Below are 15,648 nucleotides of genomic sequence, written 5' to 3'. Positions count from 1 at the left end.
ATGGTCAGTTCACTTACAGCTGTATAATATGTGCTAATGGCGACAGGAAACAAAAGTGATTAGGCTACTTTGTATTATAATAATGTGTTATTTTGTATAAACGTCTGATGGGTTAAAAATAAGTTGGTCCTCCTTCTCTAATACAAACGCGCGAAATCTCTAAAAGACCTTTCTGGAATCACCGACTAACAAATCAATTACGCGCGCGTTGTGACGTCACGTCTAAAAAGATTAGCGGGAAAGATATTAGCCTACAATGATGTAATTAAGGAAAGGTGTCATTTACAGTCGTTGAATACAGAGCTCGAGAACTTTTCAAAGGAATTGCCTAATTTGTTTTTCCTGCTTATTTACAATGCAATAAACCTAGGTGTTATTTAGAGTTATTTAGTCAGTCTATTTACTATATTAGTGTGGGATTATTAACTGTTTATTTTTTCACATACATGGGTCAGTCTGTGTTTCTTTCTTTCTTTTTTTATAATTAGCATTATTTATATAATATAATATTTTTTATGCGGTTAAAATAAAAAAAGTCTAAGTGTAGCCTATATATAATTATATATTTAATGTATAAAACTTTTTTACTATCTAATATATATATATATATATATATATATAATATATATATATATATATATATATATATATATATATATATTATATATATATTATTTATATTTATATTATATATATATATATATATATATATATATATATATATATATATATATATATATATATATATATATATAATAGTCTATATTCGTGGGGTCTGCCTCTGGGGATTTGTTTTTGTGGGTGGGGGATTTAACACCCCCCTTCCCCCTCTCTCCCTCTGGTTTTAGTCCATTGTTGTGAGCCTTCCCCTCAGAGTGCTGTTGTCTCGCACTGCCAGTGAGACTCTTGCTCTGCCCCAGAGTGTAAGCAGTGAGTTGCCAGATATAGACTCTGCGGCTCTTCAGTTTTAAACTCATCTTAACTGTGTGGAGCGAATCATTCTACAGGAACCCAAGACAGAGAGAGACGGAGCTGAACCCCACTCCACTGTCATTACGCGCAAATCACATTATTCATGTGAAAAAGACAGAGGGACGCTACAATATGTTTGGTATTGGATGCTTTCCATAGCACAATCTAAAGCAGGAGTTTATTTTATTTATTTATTTTTATTTTTTTTACATTCTGAGAAGAAAAGGAAACACGGTCTAAATCCTCCGTGTCGTTCAATTCTGTGGATATAGGCGGTTTTTGGACTCGGGAGCCCTCACGAGCACAGCGCGAGACACGGAGAAGCTCATCAAAGGAAAGCAGCACTGGACTTTGAATCTGAAGATTAGTAGTGTTCCCTTGTACTATCAGCCTATTGGTTTTGTTTTTGATGGATTTACCAGTGTAACAAAAGTTCATTATTGGATTTCCAAGGATAAATAACTCTGGAACGGCGAGGAAAAAAGGACACATGAGTGTCTCGAGGGCCACCAAGATCCAAGGGAACTAAGAACTTCTGGTAACGTTACCTTATCGAACCTATACGGACGGGGCAAAGTAGCCTACACACGAAAATAGGTAAAATTATTATCTGCTGTAAAACTGGGGTCAGATTAGTTGTAGGTTATGAATATTATTTATATTGATATTTATTAAATAATCAGTTGCTTCAGATACATTTAACTGAAAATGAAGCATTTTTTTCAGGAACTTGCAGTGATCAAATTATAATTTAGTGTTTAGTCTGAACTTCTAAATTTAATATGAAAACACCATCATATAATTTTATTTGTGAAATACAAATTCTTATTAATTAATGAATCTAGTTCAAATCTAGTTTCCATTCATAATTATGTAAGCTATGAATCTTTGTTTCTGTTTGGGTTTAGTTTTTTTGCGCTCAGAATGACTTTCATTAACCATACCAAGTGGTTTCACACTTGTAAATGGATTTATTTAGCTTAACTAAACTCTCACTTTAGTGTGAAATTCTCGTATGTTTTGAGAACAGTGTCTCCTCGTACCCGGAGAGCCTGACGTTTGGTCTTATTTATCTCTCATGCTGAACAAAATCAGTATTTTAGAAACGTTTGAGTAAGTAAATACGTTGTAATCTCTTAATTGTAGGCTACATTAATTGTGGCTAAAATATCTTAAATGTTTAAAAGTTCTAAAGTACTTTAAATTAATATCTCTTCTGTATATTTAGACAATTATCTAGCTGTTGCAATCGTAGATGTTCCGGATCCAATTCACGGCCCATTAAAAGCACGTTGTACAGGTCCCATTCATAAACAACTGTCTTTAACTGCTGCGCATTCGTACCTGAGGGTTATTCATGTCCATGAGGGACATAGACAATGTCCAACAATGATGTAGGTGTACAATAGGACATTCATTTTCAAATTGTGGTTTGGCAGGGTTGGGATGTGCAATGCATTATGCATTTATGCAATTTTAAAGGTTCATCTTTCACAATAGTATCTATGAATTGTAAATCAGCTCTGCTTTTCTCCCAGGTTTGTGACTACACCGAGGTTGCCAATGCCTGGAGTCAGCATTTGAAGCTGACCAGCTGTCTCCCACACTTACAAACATTACCTCAGCAAGATGTTGAGCATCTTTAAGGTTTTCATTACCATCTGCTTAACGGAACTGGTGTTTTCAAGAAGCATAACATCCGGGGAAGTCCGGGCAAAAGGTACGGATTTAAATAAACTCTTTTTCTATTGAAATTCATTATGCATCCATAATCTGACCCTGTGTAATGAATGGTTGGAATATGTGATGAATTATTCAATATATGATAAATTGAGCTGAGCTGATCGTGAAGAATTTAAGTCCAGAGGAAGTTGGAGAGGATGTAATCGTTTAGAGAGTAAAACAATCCCAGAATTTCCTTGAGCCATAAACAGTGCTACCTGATCCCGCCAAAGCCCCGAGGCTCGGAAGTGTAAATCTGTCTGGCCCAGTGCCAGTAACAGGGGATTGTGGGATGCTAGGAGGGGTGGGAAAGACTGGGCTCCTATTTAATTATACAAACACCGGGATGTCTAGATTTTGTACCTGCCATCAAGGTATCTGATTATCTCCAAGAGCTATTAAGACTTTCACAGAGTTGGATTCCAGAGTTTTTTTGGGTGATAAAGCCTCATGCATACAAATCAGAGGATTGTTTTAAATCACAGTATTAGCCATAAGCTCTATGTGGCATTTTGTGTTGGGCTGTTGATATGCTTAGCCTGAGTGCACCGCTCTGAGTTCTAGAGAATGAAGGGAACAGATGTAGACCCTTGTGAAGACTGGGGCAAAGTGTTCGTTAAAAGCATCTTTCTCTGAACACTTGTAAGCTACATTCAGAGCTAGCAAGGTGATAAAGGTTGAAAACCCTGTGGTGCAGCCCAACAATGCCCCACTAAGTTCCTGCCAGGAGAAATTAAAATCATTTGACAACTGTAATACTTTAATGGGCAGAGCCACCCAGACAAGTGAGAAATGCAGAGCTAAAAGAACAAGAAGAGGCAGAAATGAACTTGTACAAATATGAGCATTTCATAGTAATAATATGATTTATCTACAGCTAAGTAATAGAATGCCTTGTTTACAATTAGCACTAAAAGAAATAGCACTAGAGTCATTTGTGGATTCTAGAGGTTATAATAAACATTTTACTGTATGCTATTTTTTAAAAGGACCTTTATAAAAATTTCAAAGTTTCCAAAAGGAAAGGTAGTTTTCCAGTAGTTTATTGGCAGTGTACGACACTTCGGGATTGCAAATTACCCACTTATGATTCCGTGAAACCTAATAATGTGTACTGTACGGGCCTGAAATCTTAAATAATGATATATGTCCCTACAAAATATGTCTTTAAGATACATATTATTATGTTAAGTTTGCAATTTGAGCCATTCAGCTTATTTTTAGTGTGCGCATGTGTTTGTGTGTTTTGTTTAGCTTGTCCTTTATTTTCCTGCTGACCATTCACACCCTCTTCAGGGTCAGATACCGGCCAGGCCCTAGTTTTATTCAGTGAAGTTCATTAGTGTATTGGAGGAAGAAAGAATGTTATGCTTCAGTGCTGGAGGTGACATTGCTTGGTTAGGGGGCGTTCTTCACTCAAACGCTCAAAATCTCATTCACCTCTGGGCCACAAGGAACACTGCTGTGAAGTCAAAGTTAGGTCATCCTCAGCTGAGAATTGTGTTTTTGTTCTCTCTTTTGTTTGTGGCTTTGTTTGCCTGATTTGCTCCAAAACAGTAGTGATCTCTGTGAGAAAGGCTCTAGTTAGCAATTAGCGAGAAGTTATGTTAATTAGATGTGTTTTTTTAAATGTGGTTTATACTGGAGACTAATTACAGTAGTAGTTGTTCAAAACCTTCTTTTCTCTGTTCCGCCAGATATCCGAGCTTCTCGACCAATTCTTTTTCCTGGATTTCCTGAGAATGCTACTGTGTTGGTTGGAGGACATGTGAAGTTGGTGTGTAAACTCCACCAGCCAGCCTCAACACGTCTCCAGTGGTTCAAGAAGGACAGCAATCACCTGGGGCCTGATGGATCACCACTTCTTACAGCGCTTACGGTGAGAAAGTGATTTAAAGATCCTCTATTGTGCATATTTTCTGTCTTCAGGAAAGAGGTAGTTATGTTACATTTGTTTCTGCCTGCAGCCTCTTCTTGAGAACCTCTCCAAAGTCAACATTCTTCCTTTAGTGAATGTCACCATGGAAGATGCTGGGGAGTATATATGCAAAGCGGAAAACTCAGTTGGTCAAATTACACACTCTGCCTGGGTGGAAGTCTTATCAGGTAAGCCATCTAACCTTCTCATCATCAGGGCATATCTTCCATCATTCTCTGACAGGTCAGCCATTGGCGTTATATTGCCATGAAAACAGGTTTATGAGTATTTAGGAGGACAGAACTGAACACTAGAGTTGAAAGGTCACATCTTAGAAGTAAACTTCAGTTGCGTGTGATAATGTTGCCATGTTTTGTCCTAAGTTTCTGAGGAGCCAACTGAGGAAACGTCAGAGCATCTACTCCTAGAGCTTGGAGATGTACTAAAACTCCGTTGTGATACAAACCGTCCTGGAACTGTCCAGTGGTTCAAGGGTGGTATACGGGTGCAACACAATGCTCGTATCCAGATAAGGGCAGCAGTCATGGAGATTGCTGATGTCACCTTTGAAGATTCAGGAGTGTATGTGTGTATGCTACGTGGCACCAGAGAGGCTCTACGCAACTTCACTATCACAGTGGCAGGTAGGTTCTGCTACATGGTGACCTTTAAGCAGATTTGTAGTCTTCAATAATAACCCTTCTTTTGAATGCTCATGTAATAACTTGAACACTTACTGCTTCTTTGCAGATGCTGTAGGATCAGGAGATGACGATGAGGACAATGGTCTTGATGATGCTGGTCCTGAGACCGAAAATGACCAGGTCTACATCTCCAGAGGTTAGTGTTAATTGCATGTTCAGTTGCATTCAGTTGCATTTCAGTTTTAGAGTGATAGCTTGAAATGTACCATTGGTTTCTACGATTTAGCACCATACTGGACTCACACTCAAAGGATGGAGAAGAAGCTCTACGCAGTCCCAGCTGGGAACACTGTCAAATTCCGCTGCCCTGCCACAGGGAGCCCTCTTCCCACCATTCGCTGGCTAAAGAATGGCAGAGAATTCAGAGGAGAGCACCGGATTGGAGGCATCAAGGTGAGAGATTGTTATTTTTATTTGTTGGAGACATGGCAATATACTAAGTATCACTTCATGCTCACACCTTACCATTTTGTGTTCATAGCTACGACATCAGCACTGGAGCCTGGTCATGGAAAGTGTGGTTCCCTCAGACCGTGGGAACTACAGTTGTGTGGTGGAGAACAAATATGGTTCCATCGCTCACACCTACCTCTTGGACGTGTTGGGTAAGAGGGCTTCTGCTTGCCTGCTCTAGACAGTCGCCTGGCTCCATGAGGAGCCATCACAGGCCTGCCATGCTTAGCAAATGTCAGAGGCAATAAGCATCAAATCAGTGAGATCCTGTACCAGCAGCTCAGTGGCGTCACATAGCGAGACAGGCACCAAATGCACCTCAGAGAGAGCCACAGGGCACACTGGTACACCACAGGCACCAGGGTTCACTCGAGGCTGTACATGTCTATACAGATATTTAAGATCCTCACTGGAAGAGGGCAATAAATATCATCACAGCGGGAGAATGTGGGATGGGGGCTGGCATCGGTCTGTATGGTACGTGCCTGGAAGCGCTGTGGGTTGAGGCGTCCAGACCAATTTTCTACCTGACCTGTGACAGACCTGTTTGTTAAGAGTCCGGCGTGGGGTCAACTGCTGTGTCCTAGCAGACGGGGAAAAACAGGGAATAAAGAGCCCATCGACTTCAAAGCAACCAAACACATGGGCTTCGCTCTAAAAATCCCTTAATGGAACTAATTAGTGAGCGTTGATCAGCTTTGGAAGTGCCGCTTGTTTATCGCTGTGCCTTATCTTTCATCAAATGCTCTTGAATGTCAACTTTCATAGGCAACATAATTTTGTTGGATGAACTGTTAAATATCTTACAGATATAGTATAGAAAAGTAATGACCTTCCAATTTCTTCTTTCAGAACGCTCTCCACACAGGCCCATCCTTCAAGCTGGTTTACCCAAAAACATTACAGCTGTAGTGGGTGGAGATGCCCAGTTCCTGTGTAAAGTCTACAGTGATGCCCAGCCTCACATCCAGTGGCTAAAGCACATAGAGATGAATGGCAGCCGTTATGGGCCTGATGGCATTCCTTACGTGAAGATTGTGAAGGTATTTAGCAAGTCATTCACTATACTTTTCAAAAGGTGAAACAGATCTGTATGGAGCAAACAAGCATTAAGAAGCTGATTGTTTCTTCCAAATTTTCAGACAGGAAGCTTGAACATGTCTGAAGTTGAAGTCTTGTATCTTACCAATATCACAATGGAGGATGCGGGAGAATACACCTGCTTGGCGGGAAACTCTATTGGATTCTCTCATCAGTCTGCTTGGCTTACAGTCTTATCAGGTAGGTTTTTATAGACACATTGATGACACAAATCCTAAAAATTGCTTGAGACTCAGAGGTACAAGTAATGAAAACTTGTCAATTCCACAGAGGAGGATGTGGCCAAGGAGATGGACCTTATGGAAGCCAAGTACACTGACATCATCATCTATGCCTCTGGTTTCCTGGCTCTGGTAATGGCCATTGTTATAGTGGTCCTCTGCCGTATGCAGGTTCATCCCAGTCGGGAGCCTTTTGATACTCTCCCAGTGCAGAAACTCTCCAAATTTCCTCTACGCAGACAGGTAAGATGACACTTCTGAGCAAACCTCATGAAAATTCCCCAAGAACATGGTATTCAAAAGAACATTCTGGATTCTAATCCTGTATGTTTTGGACCCTATCACAGTATTCATTGGAGTCCAATTCTTCTGGAAAATCAAGTGCGTCATTGATGCGGGTGGCTCGTCTTTCCTCCAGTTGTTCCCCAATGCTGGCTGGAGTTATGGAGTTCGAACTGCCTTATGACCCTGACTGGGAGTTTCCAAGAGAGAAGTGAGCACTACCAGCAACCATTGCTGTAAAATGTTTCCTTTTATATGATGGTAAATTAAATATTTATTTGAATTCTTTTGTGCCAGTTTGACTTTAGGTAAACCACTTGGAGAGGGCTGCTTTGGTCAAGTGGTGAGAGCGGAGGCTTATAGGATAAATAAAGAGAATCAAGATCAAGTAACAACTGTAGCTGTTAAAATGCTAAAAGGTACGTTTGTGCTTTCAGCCATTGTATTGAAGTTTTGAGCATATTTTTTGAACCGCAGACTAAGGATTTTTTTGGTCAATTTCAGACGATGCAACTGACAAAGACCTGGCAGACCTCATCTCTGAGATGGAGCTAATGAAGGTGATGGACAAGCACAAGAACATCATAAATCTTCTTGGTGTTTGCACACAGGATGGTAAGTTAAACACTTTGGCATCTCATGGTTGCACAAATTCATTTGGCCATTTGACTTCATTTCAATGTATATTTTCTGGTTCAGGTCCGCTGTATGTGCTGGTTGAATACGCATCAAAGGGTAGCCTACGGGAATATCTCAGAGCACGTCGACCTCCTGGCATGGACTACACCTTTGATGGACCAAGGTTCCCTGAAGAACAGCTCACGTTTTTAAAGACCTAGTAATCCTGTGCTTACCAAGTTTGCAAGAGGCATGGAGTACCTGCCTCCAAAAAGAGTAACAAGCTCACATTAGCCAAGTCAACATATTTATTTGAATTCTTTTGTGGGGCCAGTTTGACTTAGGTAAACCACTTGGAGAGGGCTGCTTTGGTCAAGTGGTGAGAGCGGAGGCTTATAGGATAAATAAAGAGAATCAAGATCAAGTAACAACTGTAGCTGTTAAAATGCTAAAAGGTACGTTTGTGCTTTCAGCCATTGTATTGAAGTTTTGAGCATTTTTGAACCACAGACTAAGGATTTTTTTGGTCAATTTCAGACGATGCAACTGACAAAGACCTGGCAGACCTCATCTCTGAGATGGAGCTAATGAAGGTGATGGACAAGCACAAGAACATTATAAATCTTCTTGGTGTTTGCACACAGGATGGTAAGTTAAACACTTTGGCATCTCATGGTTGCACAAATTCATTTGGCCATTTGACTTCATTTCAATGTATATTTTCTGGTTCAGGTCCGCTGTATGTGCTGGTTGAATACGCATCAAAGGGTAGCCTACGGGAATATCTCAGAGCACGTCGACCTCCTGGCATGGACTACACCTTTGATGTGACCAAGGTTCCTGAAGAACAGCTCACTTTTAAAGACCTAGTATCCTGTGCTTACCAAGTTGCAAGAGGCATGGAGTACCTGGCCTCCAAAAGAGTAAGTTGCTCCCAGGGCTCAATTAGCTTAGTTTTGAAACCAGTCCCCCCCCCCCCCCCCCCCCCCCCCCCCCATCTTATCAACACATCCCTTTGTCTGACACGTGATGCCAAGCATTCCTTAGTGGAGTGGCGGTGTGTCGTGTTTACCGCTGTGTCCATCCTGTCTCTGTGGGCTTTGTCCTTTTTAGCACTGCCATAAATCTGTTAGCAAGCAGGCGCTCGGACCCGCCTGTGCACTGGATCGTATTACTAGCTTTTTGTGGCCTGCTAAGAATGCAGTCGTCTGAAACCCCTCCATTAAGGGCCACAAACCAGGGGCCATTTTTGTCCTCTTTTTCAATCCTCAAATACCACTAACTATTTAAAATGAAAACCAAAATAAACTTAATGACATGCATTTACATCAGAAACCAGCTCTGTGTTGTTTTTCCGTGAAGTCCAAGTCTATTTAAAGTTGGGGTTGTTTAAACTTTTGCAAATGTTGCTCGCTATATGTTGATACAGATAGCATTCCTCATATAGAAAGTAGTTTGTCATTTCTGTTGAGGTTTCATCTGGTTTGCGGGAACAAAACTCTAGCCTCACTGTGAGCATGTTTATCTACTTACCAGAAGCGGAAAAGAGTCGCCAAAACATTGTTTGGGTCAATTCAACTAAATAGAAATCTCTTTTTTTGTCTCAACAGTGTATTCACAGAGATTTAGCTGCAAGGAATGTTCTTGTGACAGAGGACAATGTGATGAAAATCGCAGATTTTGGTTTGGCAAGAGGAGTGCATCAGATTGACTACTACAAAAAAACCACAAATGTAAGTAACAATTCTATTCAAAACCTGTAGCTAGATATTGTTTGCTCTTTTGAAAAAAATCCCATATGTAAGCAGGGCCGTATGACCCTGTTTGTGCCCGTTTAATGCCTTAATGCTTTTAAAGACAGATGTGTAATGTGTCCATGCTGATTGGCAGACAGCTTAATAGAAGATAATTAGGAAAAGGGGGGCGGGGATTAGCGAAGGAGTGGGCAGTCATATTTTTGAGGATCAAAAGGAAGTGGAGTTCTTTGGCTCAGCCTGTGTGGCAGCTAACTGTCCCACTCACAACCCTGTTGTTTCCAATTTCAGGGACGTCTGCCAGTGAAATGGATGGCACCAGAAGCCTTGTTTGACAGAGTCTACACACACCAGAGCGACGTGTAAGTCTGGCTAATCATTGCAGCTATGCCAAAGAATCAGCTGAGCAGGGATCCCCTGGCTGGAATGTCGGCCATTCAGATTAACCAGAATGCACCAGTACAGTTTAATCCTGATGGTGGATGTTTTTAACGACTAAAATATATATATGGCCCAATGACTAAAAATGTTCTCAATAAGAAGATTGAATTTGTATGGCTCAAGCTGATTACCCTTCATGGTGCGCTGACATTTTCGGTCTATTACTTCCACAGTTGGTCTTTTGGAGTTTTGATGTGGGAGATTTTCACATTGGGAGGATCACCATACCCTGGGATACCAGTAGAGGAGCTTTTTAAGCTGTTGAAAGAAGGTCATCGAATGGACAAACCTTCCAACTGCACCCATGAACTGTAAGCATCAATCTGTTCACTCAAAAACATGTTTAACGTCGGTCTTCAAGGTTATGTACTTACATTCAAATTGCTTTTATTAGCTACATGAAGATGAGAGAATGCTGGCATGCAGTACCAACACAAAGACCAACATTCAAACAGCTTGTAGAAGAGCTTGATAGGGTGCTGGTGTCCATTTCCGATGAGGTAAACACCTATTTCGGCAACAGTTTGAGTCCTAGAGTGTTGTTTTATACCCAAACCTCTAAACCATTTGTATTTTTACATTTTCAGTACCTGGACCTGTCCACCCCTTTCGAACAGTATTCCCCATCTTGTGAGGACACCTCCAGCTCTTGCTCTTCAGACAATGATTCAGTGTTTACCCATGATGCTATGTCAACTGACCCATGCCTTATTGGCTACCATGATGTGCGCTCTCGGATGGATCTGAAGACGACAATGCGATAGTCCTTTTTGGGCACAGGCTTATGGACATCAGATCTTGCTTGGAAACACTTGTATGAAAAGCGGTACAAGGATTTTCACCTTTGTTGCTCTGCCTAAGAACATTATAACAATGCTTGGCACTATGAAACTGGGTGATTGGTAATTTTCACAGAGAAACAGGACTGAGTCTGGTCATGAGCTTTTTTTGTTTTTATTGAATGGGTGCTGCTGTATGTAGAAAGCTATGCTGAAGCAGCATACAGGAGAGTTTTCAAACCAGATGTAAAAAAAAAAAAAAAAAAAGAGAACATTTATTTTGATATAAAAAGCAGATAGCATTGATAAATATAAATATCTCTCTATATAAAATTATTCTACATTTTTTATTTAAAGAACTGTCTTAATTCTCAGGATCTTGCATGTTAAAAATTGCTGTAGTGGCAGCAAAGTGCCTGATTTTTGATTTCCTGTGAATACCTTAAAATATTTTATGTACATATCATTACAGAAGACAATTACATTTTATAAATTATTCTAAATGATATAAAGTGAAGGTGTTACTTAGGTGAAGAAATTATGTAAATCTGTTCTGAAGCTATCCCTGAATGAATCTTCATTTCATCGACACATTTACAATAGCTATTGTTTGCTGCTCGTACCATTGTACACTGTCAAGGCTAAACCTCTGAGCACTCAACTTCCTGTTGTTCTGTTCATTTCATGCCTCAGCGTTTGGTTTGTCGTGGTCTTCTCCCCAACCATTCATCCCATTCAAACTGAGCAGCAACGCTTCCATTGTCAGTACTGTACAGAAGAAAAAGAACTCGACTGAATGTGAAATGCCTTGATATTGATTGATTTCAAATGGTGAATCCTCCATTGTTTGGCTGTAACCTTTTAACCACCCCAGTTTGTTTGTGGGGTCCAGGCATAGGCCTAAGTGGACAATGGTCTCATGCAGCTGTGATGTGTGTGACTGCTGGCTAGGGTGATTGGGGGGCTGTCTGAGGCCTGTGTGCAAATGAGAAAGCCCCTTATTATGCTAATAGCTCCAGCTGCCCATCTTTATCCTGCACTATCTTTTAATATACAAATGCTAATGCTAGCCTTTCTAAACAAACTCAGCAATGTCCTTCAGGGAATGCAAAGCCTCATCCCACAAGCTGATAAGAAGCCACTGGCTTTTTTCAAGTTAATTTACCTTGTACTTTGCATTCTTAGCCAGGGACACTCCCACAGTTCCCTTTGGGCACATTCTGGGTTCTTCAATTGGTGCGCATACTCCGAATGAGTAAGCGAGCTGATTTCCCCAATGTGAGCAGAACTGTTCAATTCGATTTATCACTAGAGCTCAGTCTTCTTTCAGTCAACTACAGTGATGTATGACCTCTAAATAAGAAACAAACACAGTCCATGACGCCTCCAGAATTGTAAGAGCACATTCGTTGTGTATGAAATTATAAACCACATGACATTCCATTTGTGTAGTCCTCATTGTAACAATCAAACAATGTTATTATAAATTTCCCCTCAAGAGAGTTATTTTAGAAATATTTAATTTATTTGTTTATTGTTCATTTTATATTAAATAAAGTATAATTTAAAAACTGGCCCATATTGTCTGTGTGAATGTGATCAAATTGCAGAAAATGTTTCAGATCAATGGTTTAACAAGGTAATTATTTGTTCTATGGACATCAGATCAACAAACTATTTTGTGTTATTGTAAACTGTTTGTATTTCGATCTTCAATCGAGAAGATTGACTTACTGATCACACCTCAGAGTCTCCCTCTAAATGTCTAGACGCTTATCTACTGCATCATTGACTTATCTCTCATGTGTAACAATCCATTAAGAGACAAGCAGGACAACTATCACTATAGCCCAAATGTGTCTGTCTCTCCATGGAGACAATCTCAGCCAGCTGGTCTTGGTTAGATAAGAGTTTGTCCACCATGGAGTGGGCGTCTCTCATCTTTGCATCTTTAGCCAAAGGGCAAAGGCCCAAACCAGCCTACCAAATGCCATGGGCTGCATCAAGCTCTGGCTTCCTGCTTTATTTTTTCATAATACAGGGTGACCAGATGTCCATGATTTCTGGGGACAGTCCACATCTTTGTTGGCTGGAGCTGTGCTTGGAAATGTCTCTGCCAAAATACATCAGAATTGTCTTAAATTAAACAAAATTGTCACTGAATCATATCTGATGTTGAGGTTCAGTTGTCTTCATGGGTTTTCAGTGTCTTTCAGTAAAAGTTAGTGGCAGCGATTTTGTCTTTAGTGATTAAATGTGCCTTAAACTGACCCCTTCCCTTCTGCGAGTTACTTCTGTTTTGAAGTCGCATAGCTGCCAACCTCCTTCAGCACAATTGTTCAATTGTTCTGATGTTACTGATCAAGGAACTATTCGTTGACAGCAAGCAGTTGAGGCCAACATCTTCCCCTTCCTTTTTCCAAACTGAGGGTATATAGTTGATGCGTTCAATCATTTGAACCAATGACCTTAGCACTGCTAGGACTATGCTACAGTAATAATTCTAAAAAGCATATTAAATATTACTGTGAAAAAGAAGTGCACCTAATTTAATTGAATGTGTACTTGCAGTATACTTTAGATCTTTAAAGTACATAAAAACTGCATTTGGAGATAACATACTACTTAAATAAAGACCACTTAAGTGTACCTAGAATACACATTTACACTTTTTAATAAAATGTCACATTAAAAGTTGACCTAGAAATGTATATTTATAATGAATGTTTCAATAATCTTTAAACAAGTGTACTTATTTTTATGTGTTAACATACTAAAGCACAAGTGCTTGATTATAGCTTTAGTGTGTTATTTGATATTACATTTAAAATATTTTAAATACCCTATTGCAATCTTCCTGTGTAATTACAAATACATTTTTTAAAAAATAGAATGGTTTCAGTAGAAATTACATTAAAGCATATTTAGTTTACCATAAACGCTTGTCAATACATTCGGCTGTATACTTTTCAATGCATTTCAAAGACAATAAGAAATTATAAAATCACACATAAAGAGATCAGTCAACAGTCAGCATAATTAAATTCTACTTATATCTACTAAAACACTCTACAGAGAAGTTCAGCTAATTGCATTTAAGATAAATTTAAACTATAATACATTTTATTTAATTATAAATAACAAGCAGTTAAGTATCCAAAACATAAAATTTAGTTGTCAGTTAAGTATATTGTTTTAAAGTATATTATTTCCATAGTAAGTTATGCCAAAGTGTAGTTCTTTTTCACAAGAGATATCAAAATACTACATGTCTGTACTATCTTAATATACTTTTCTAAATGAAGCATATTCTTTTTGTGCACATGCAGCCCTGAAAATTACATTATTATGTTACATGCAACATGGCATTTGTCAATCTTCTTATCAAAACCTCTTGAGGAGTGAAATTGCTAAGGAGCAAAGTAATAACTGAACATATGCCAATGGAAACATCTTTATGTACATGTTCTTCGCACTATGTCAATGTCATTTTTATCTGCAGAAACCAGTGTGTAGTATAGTAAGGCCAGCCAGAGTAATTATGTAGCAATTACTTCGAATATTACATCAGCTGTTTGCCTTCCTGTATCCTATTCCAATTAAGGTCACACGCTTACAAAATCTCTCTTTATCTGAACACATTCCCTCACATAGGCCTACTTTGTGAAGAAAAAAAACACTAATGAACATTAGACTCATTCACAAAACTAACTCTTACAGATTATATTTAATCTTGTATATTTTCTCTCAGGTAACATGATGTAAAGACACGCTGTAGTTGAGTCATGCTAACCGTTCAGCTGTTCATAGTTAATGTTCAATCGCTTAGCCTTCAGCCCAGCGCTCCAGACGAAAGCACAATGGCTTATCTGTGTGTGTGAGTGTGTTTTCTCGTTCTCTCTATCTGCTGATCAAGGGAAGTATTTGAACACTTGTCTGTACACAGAGCCTCTGTGGATAATGCCTAGAGTGTGTGAGGCCAGGAAGTGTAATGGGTAAACATCCCCCAGTAAATGGCGCCATTTTATTTTGGCTCTTACGCTTCTACACAGGTTTGAAATGAACTGTCAGAACTGGCCTGGCAAACATCAGATTTTATGGTGAAGATATATTGCTGTTAGATTATATGGTGGAGTTAAACTTGACGTCAGACTCCTCTAGTTTTCCACGAGAACTTCAGTACTCAGTAAAAGTTAATGTCTTGAATAGGCTCAAATTTGTGTAGATTAAATAATCTCACATGTGGTTTTAACCTAATTCATTAGTTTTACTAACCCTAACTAGTTTACAAGTAGACATAACTATTAAAGTGCTGTTTTTTGTCACATAATTTCAGCTGAAATGGCTAAAAACCACAAAAGCTGAAATTGCACAAAAGCTAGGTTCCCAGCATGCTGTGCAACTGGATAAAAATAGTTTATTCTATAAAGTTAACTGTTATTTTATGTGTTTTGGGAAACACAAGAAGCATAGAGACTATTATTATGTTATAGCCAACACAGAAATGTAACTATTTCACTTGATCATTTCGTATGAATTATAAATGAACATTAATGTGATTTGAATGGAAACATGATTTTTAGGGGGTTAAAAGTTAGCATGAAGGTCCACCCCTAAACCTAACCATCAACGGGGTATCATATGAAAATGTATGGATGAGGTTGTACAAATTTATATGAATTA

General features: G+C 39.1%; 1 protein-coding gene across 1 annotated transcript; it reads left to right on the top strand.

Moving 5' to 3' along the window:
• Positions 1 to 855: 855 nt before the first annotated feature.
• Positions 856 to 12,540, top strand: LOC109099356 (fibroblast growth factor receptor 4). Its single transcript, XM_042747649.1, has 20 exons — positions 856 to 1,569; positions 2,511 to 2,692; positions 4,392 to 4,573; positions 4,662 to 4,800; positions 4,996 to 5,256; positions 5,363 to 5,452; positions 5,543 to 5,709; positions 5,798 to 5,921; positions 6,622 to 6,812; positions 6,912 to 7,050; positions 7,141 to 7,334; positions 7,439 to 7,584; positions 7,671 to 7,792; positions 7,878 to 7,988; positions 8,724 to 8,914; positions 9,602 to 9,724; positions 10,037 to 10,107; positions 10,360 to 10,497; positions 10,581 to 10,686; positions 10,774 to 12,540. The coding sequence occupies exons 2-20, from the start codon at positions 2,602 to 2,604 to the stop codon at positions 10,948 to 10,950; spliced, it is 2,763 nt and encodes a 920-aa protein (XP_042603583.1). The 5' UTR covers positions 856 to 1,569; positions 2,511 to 2,601; the 3' UTR covers positions 10,951 to 12,540.
• Positions 12,541 to 15,648: the final 3,108 nt, after the last annotated feature.

This window comes from Cyprinus carpio, chromosome B21 (assembly GCF_018340385.1).
Source record: "Cyprinus carpio isolate SPL01 chromosome B21, ASM1834038v1, whole genome shotgun sequence".
Taxonomy (NCBI): Eukaryota; Metazoa; Chordata; class Actinopteri; order Cypriniformes; family Cyprinidae; genus Cyprinus; species Cyprinus carpio.
The sequence above is the reverse complement of the archived record's forward strand: the minus strand, read 5'-3'. Positions and strand labels throughout refer to the sequence as shown.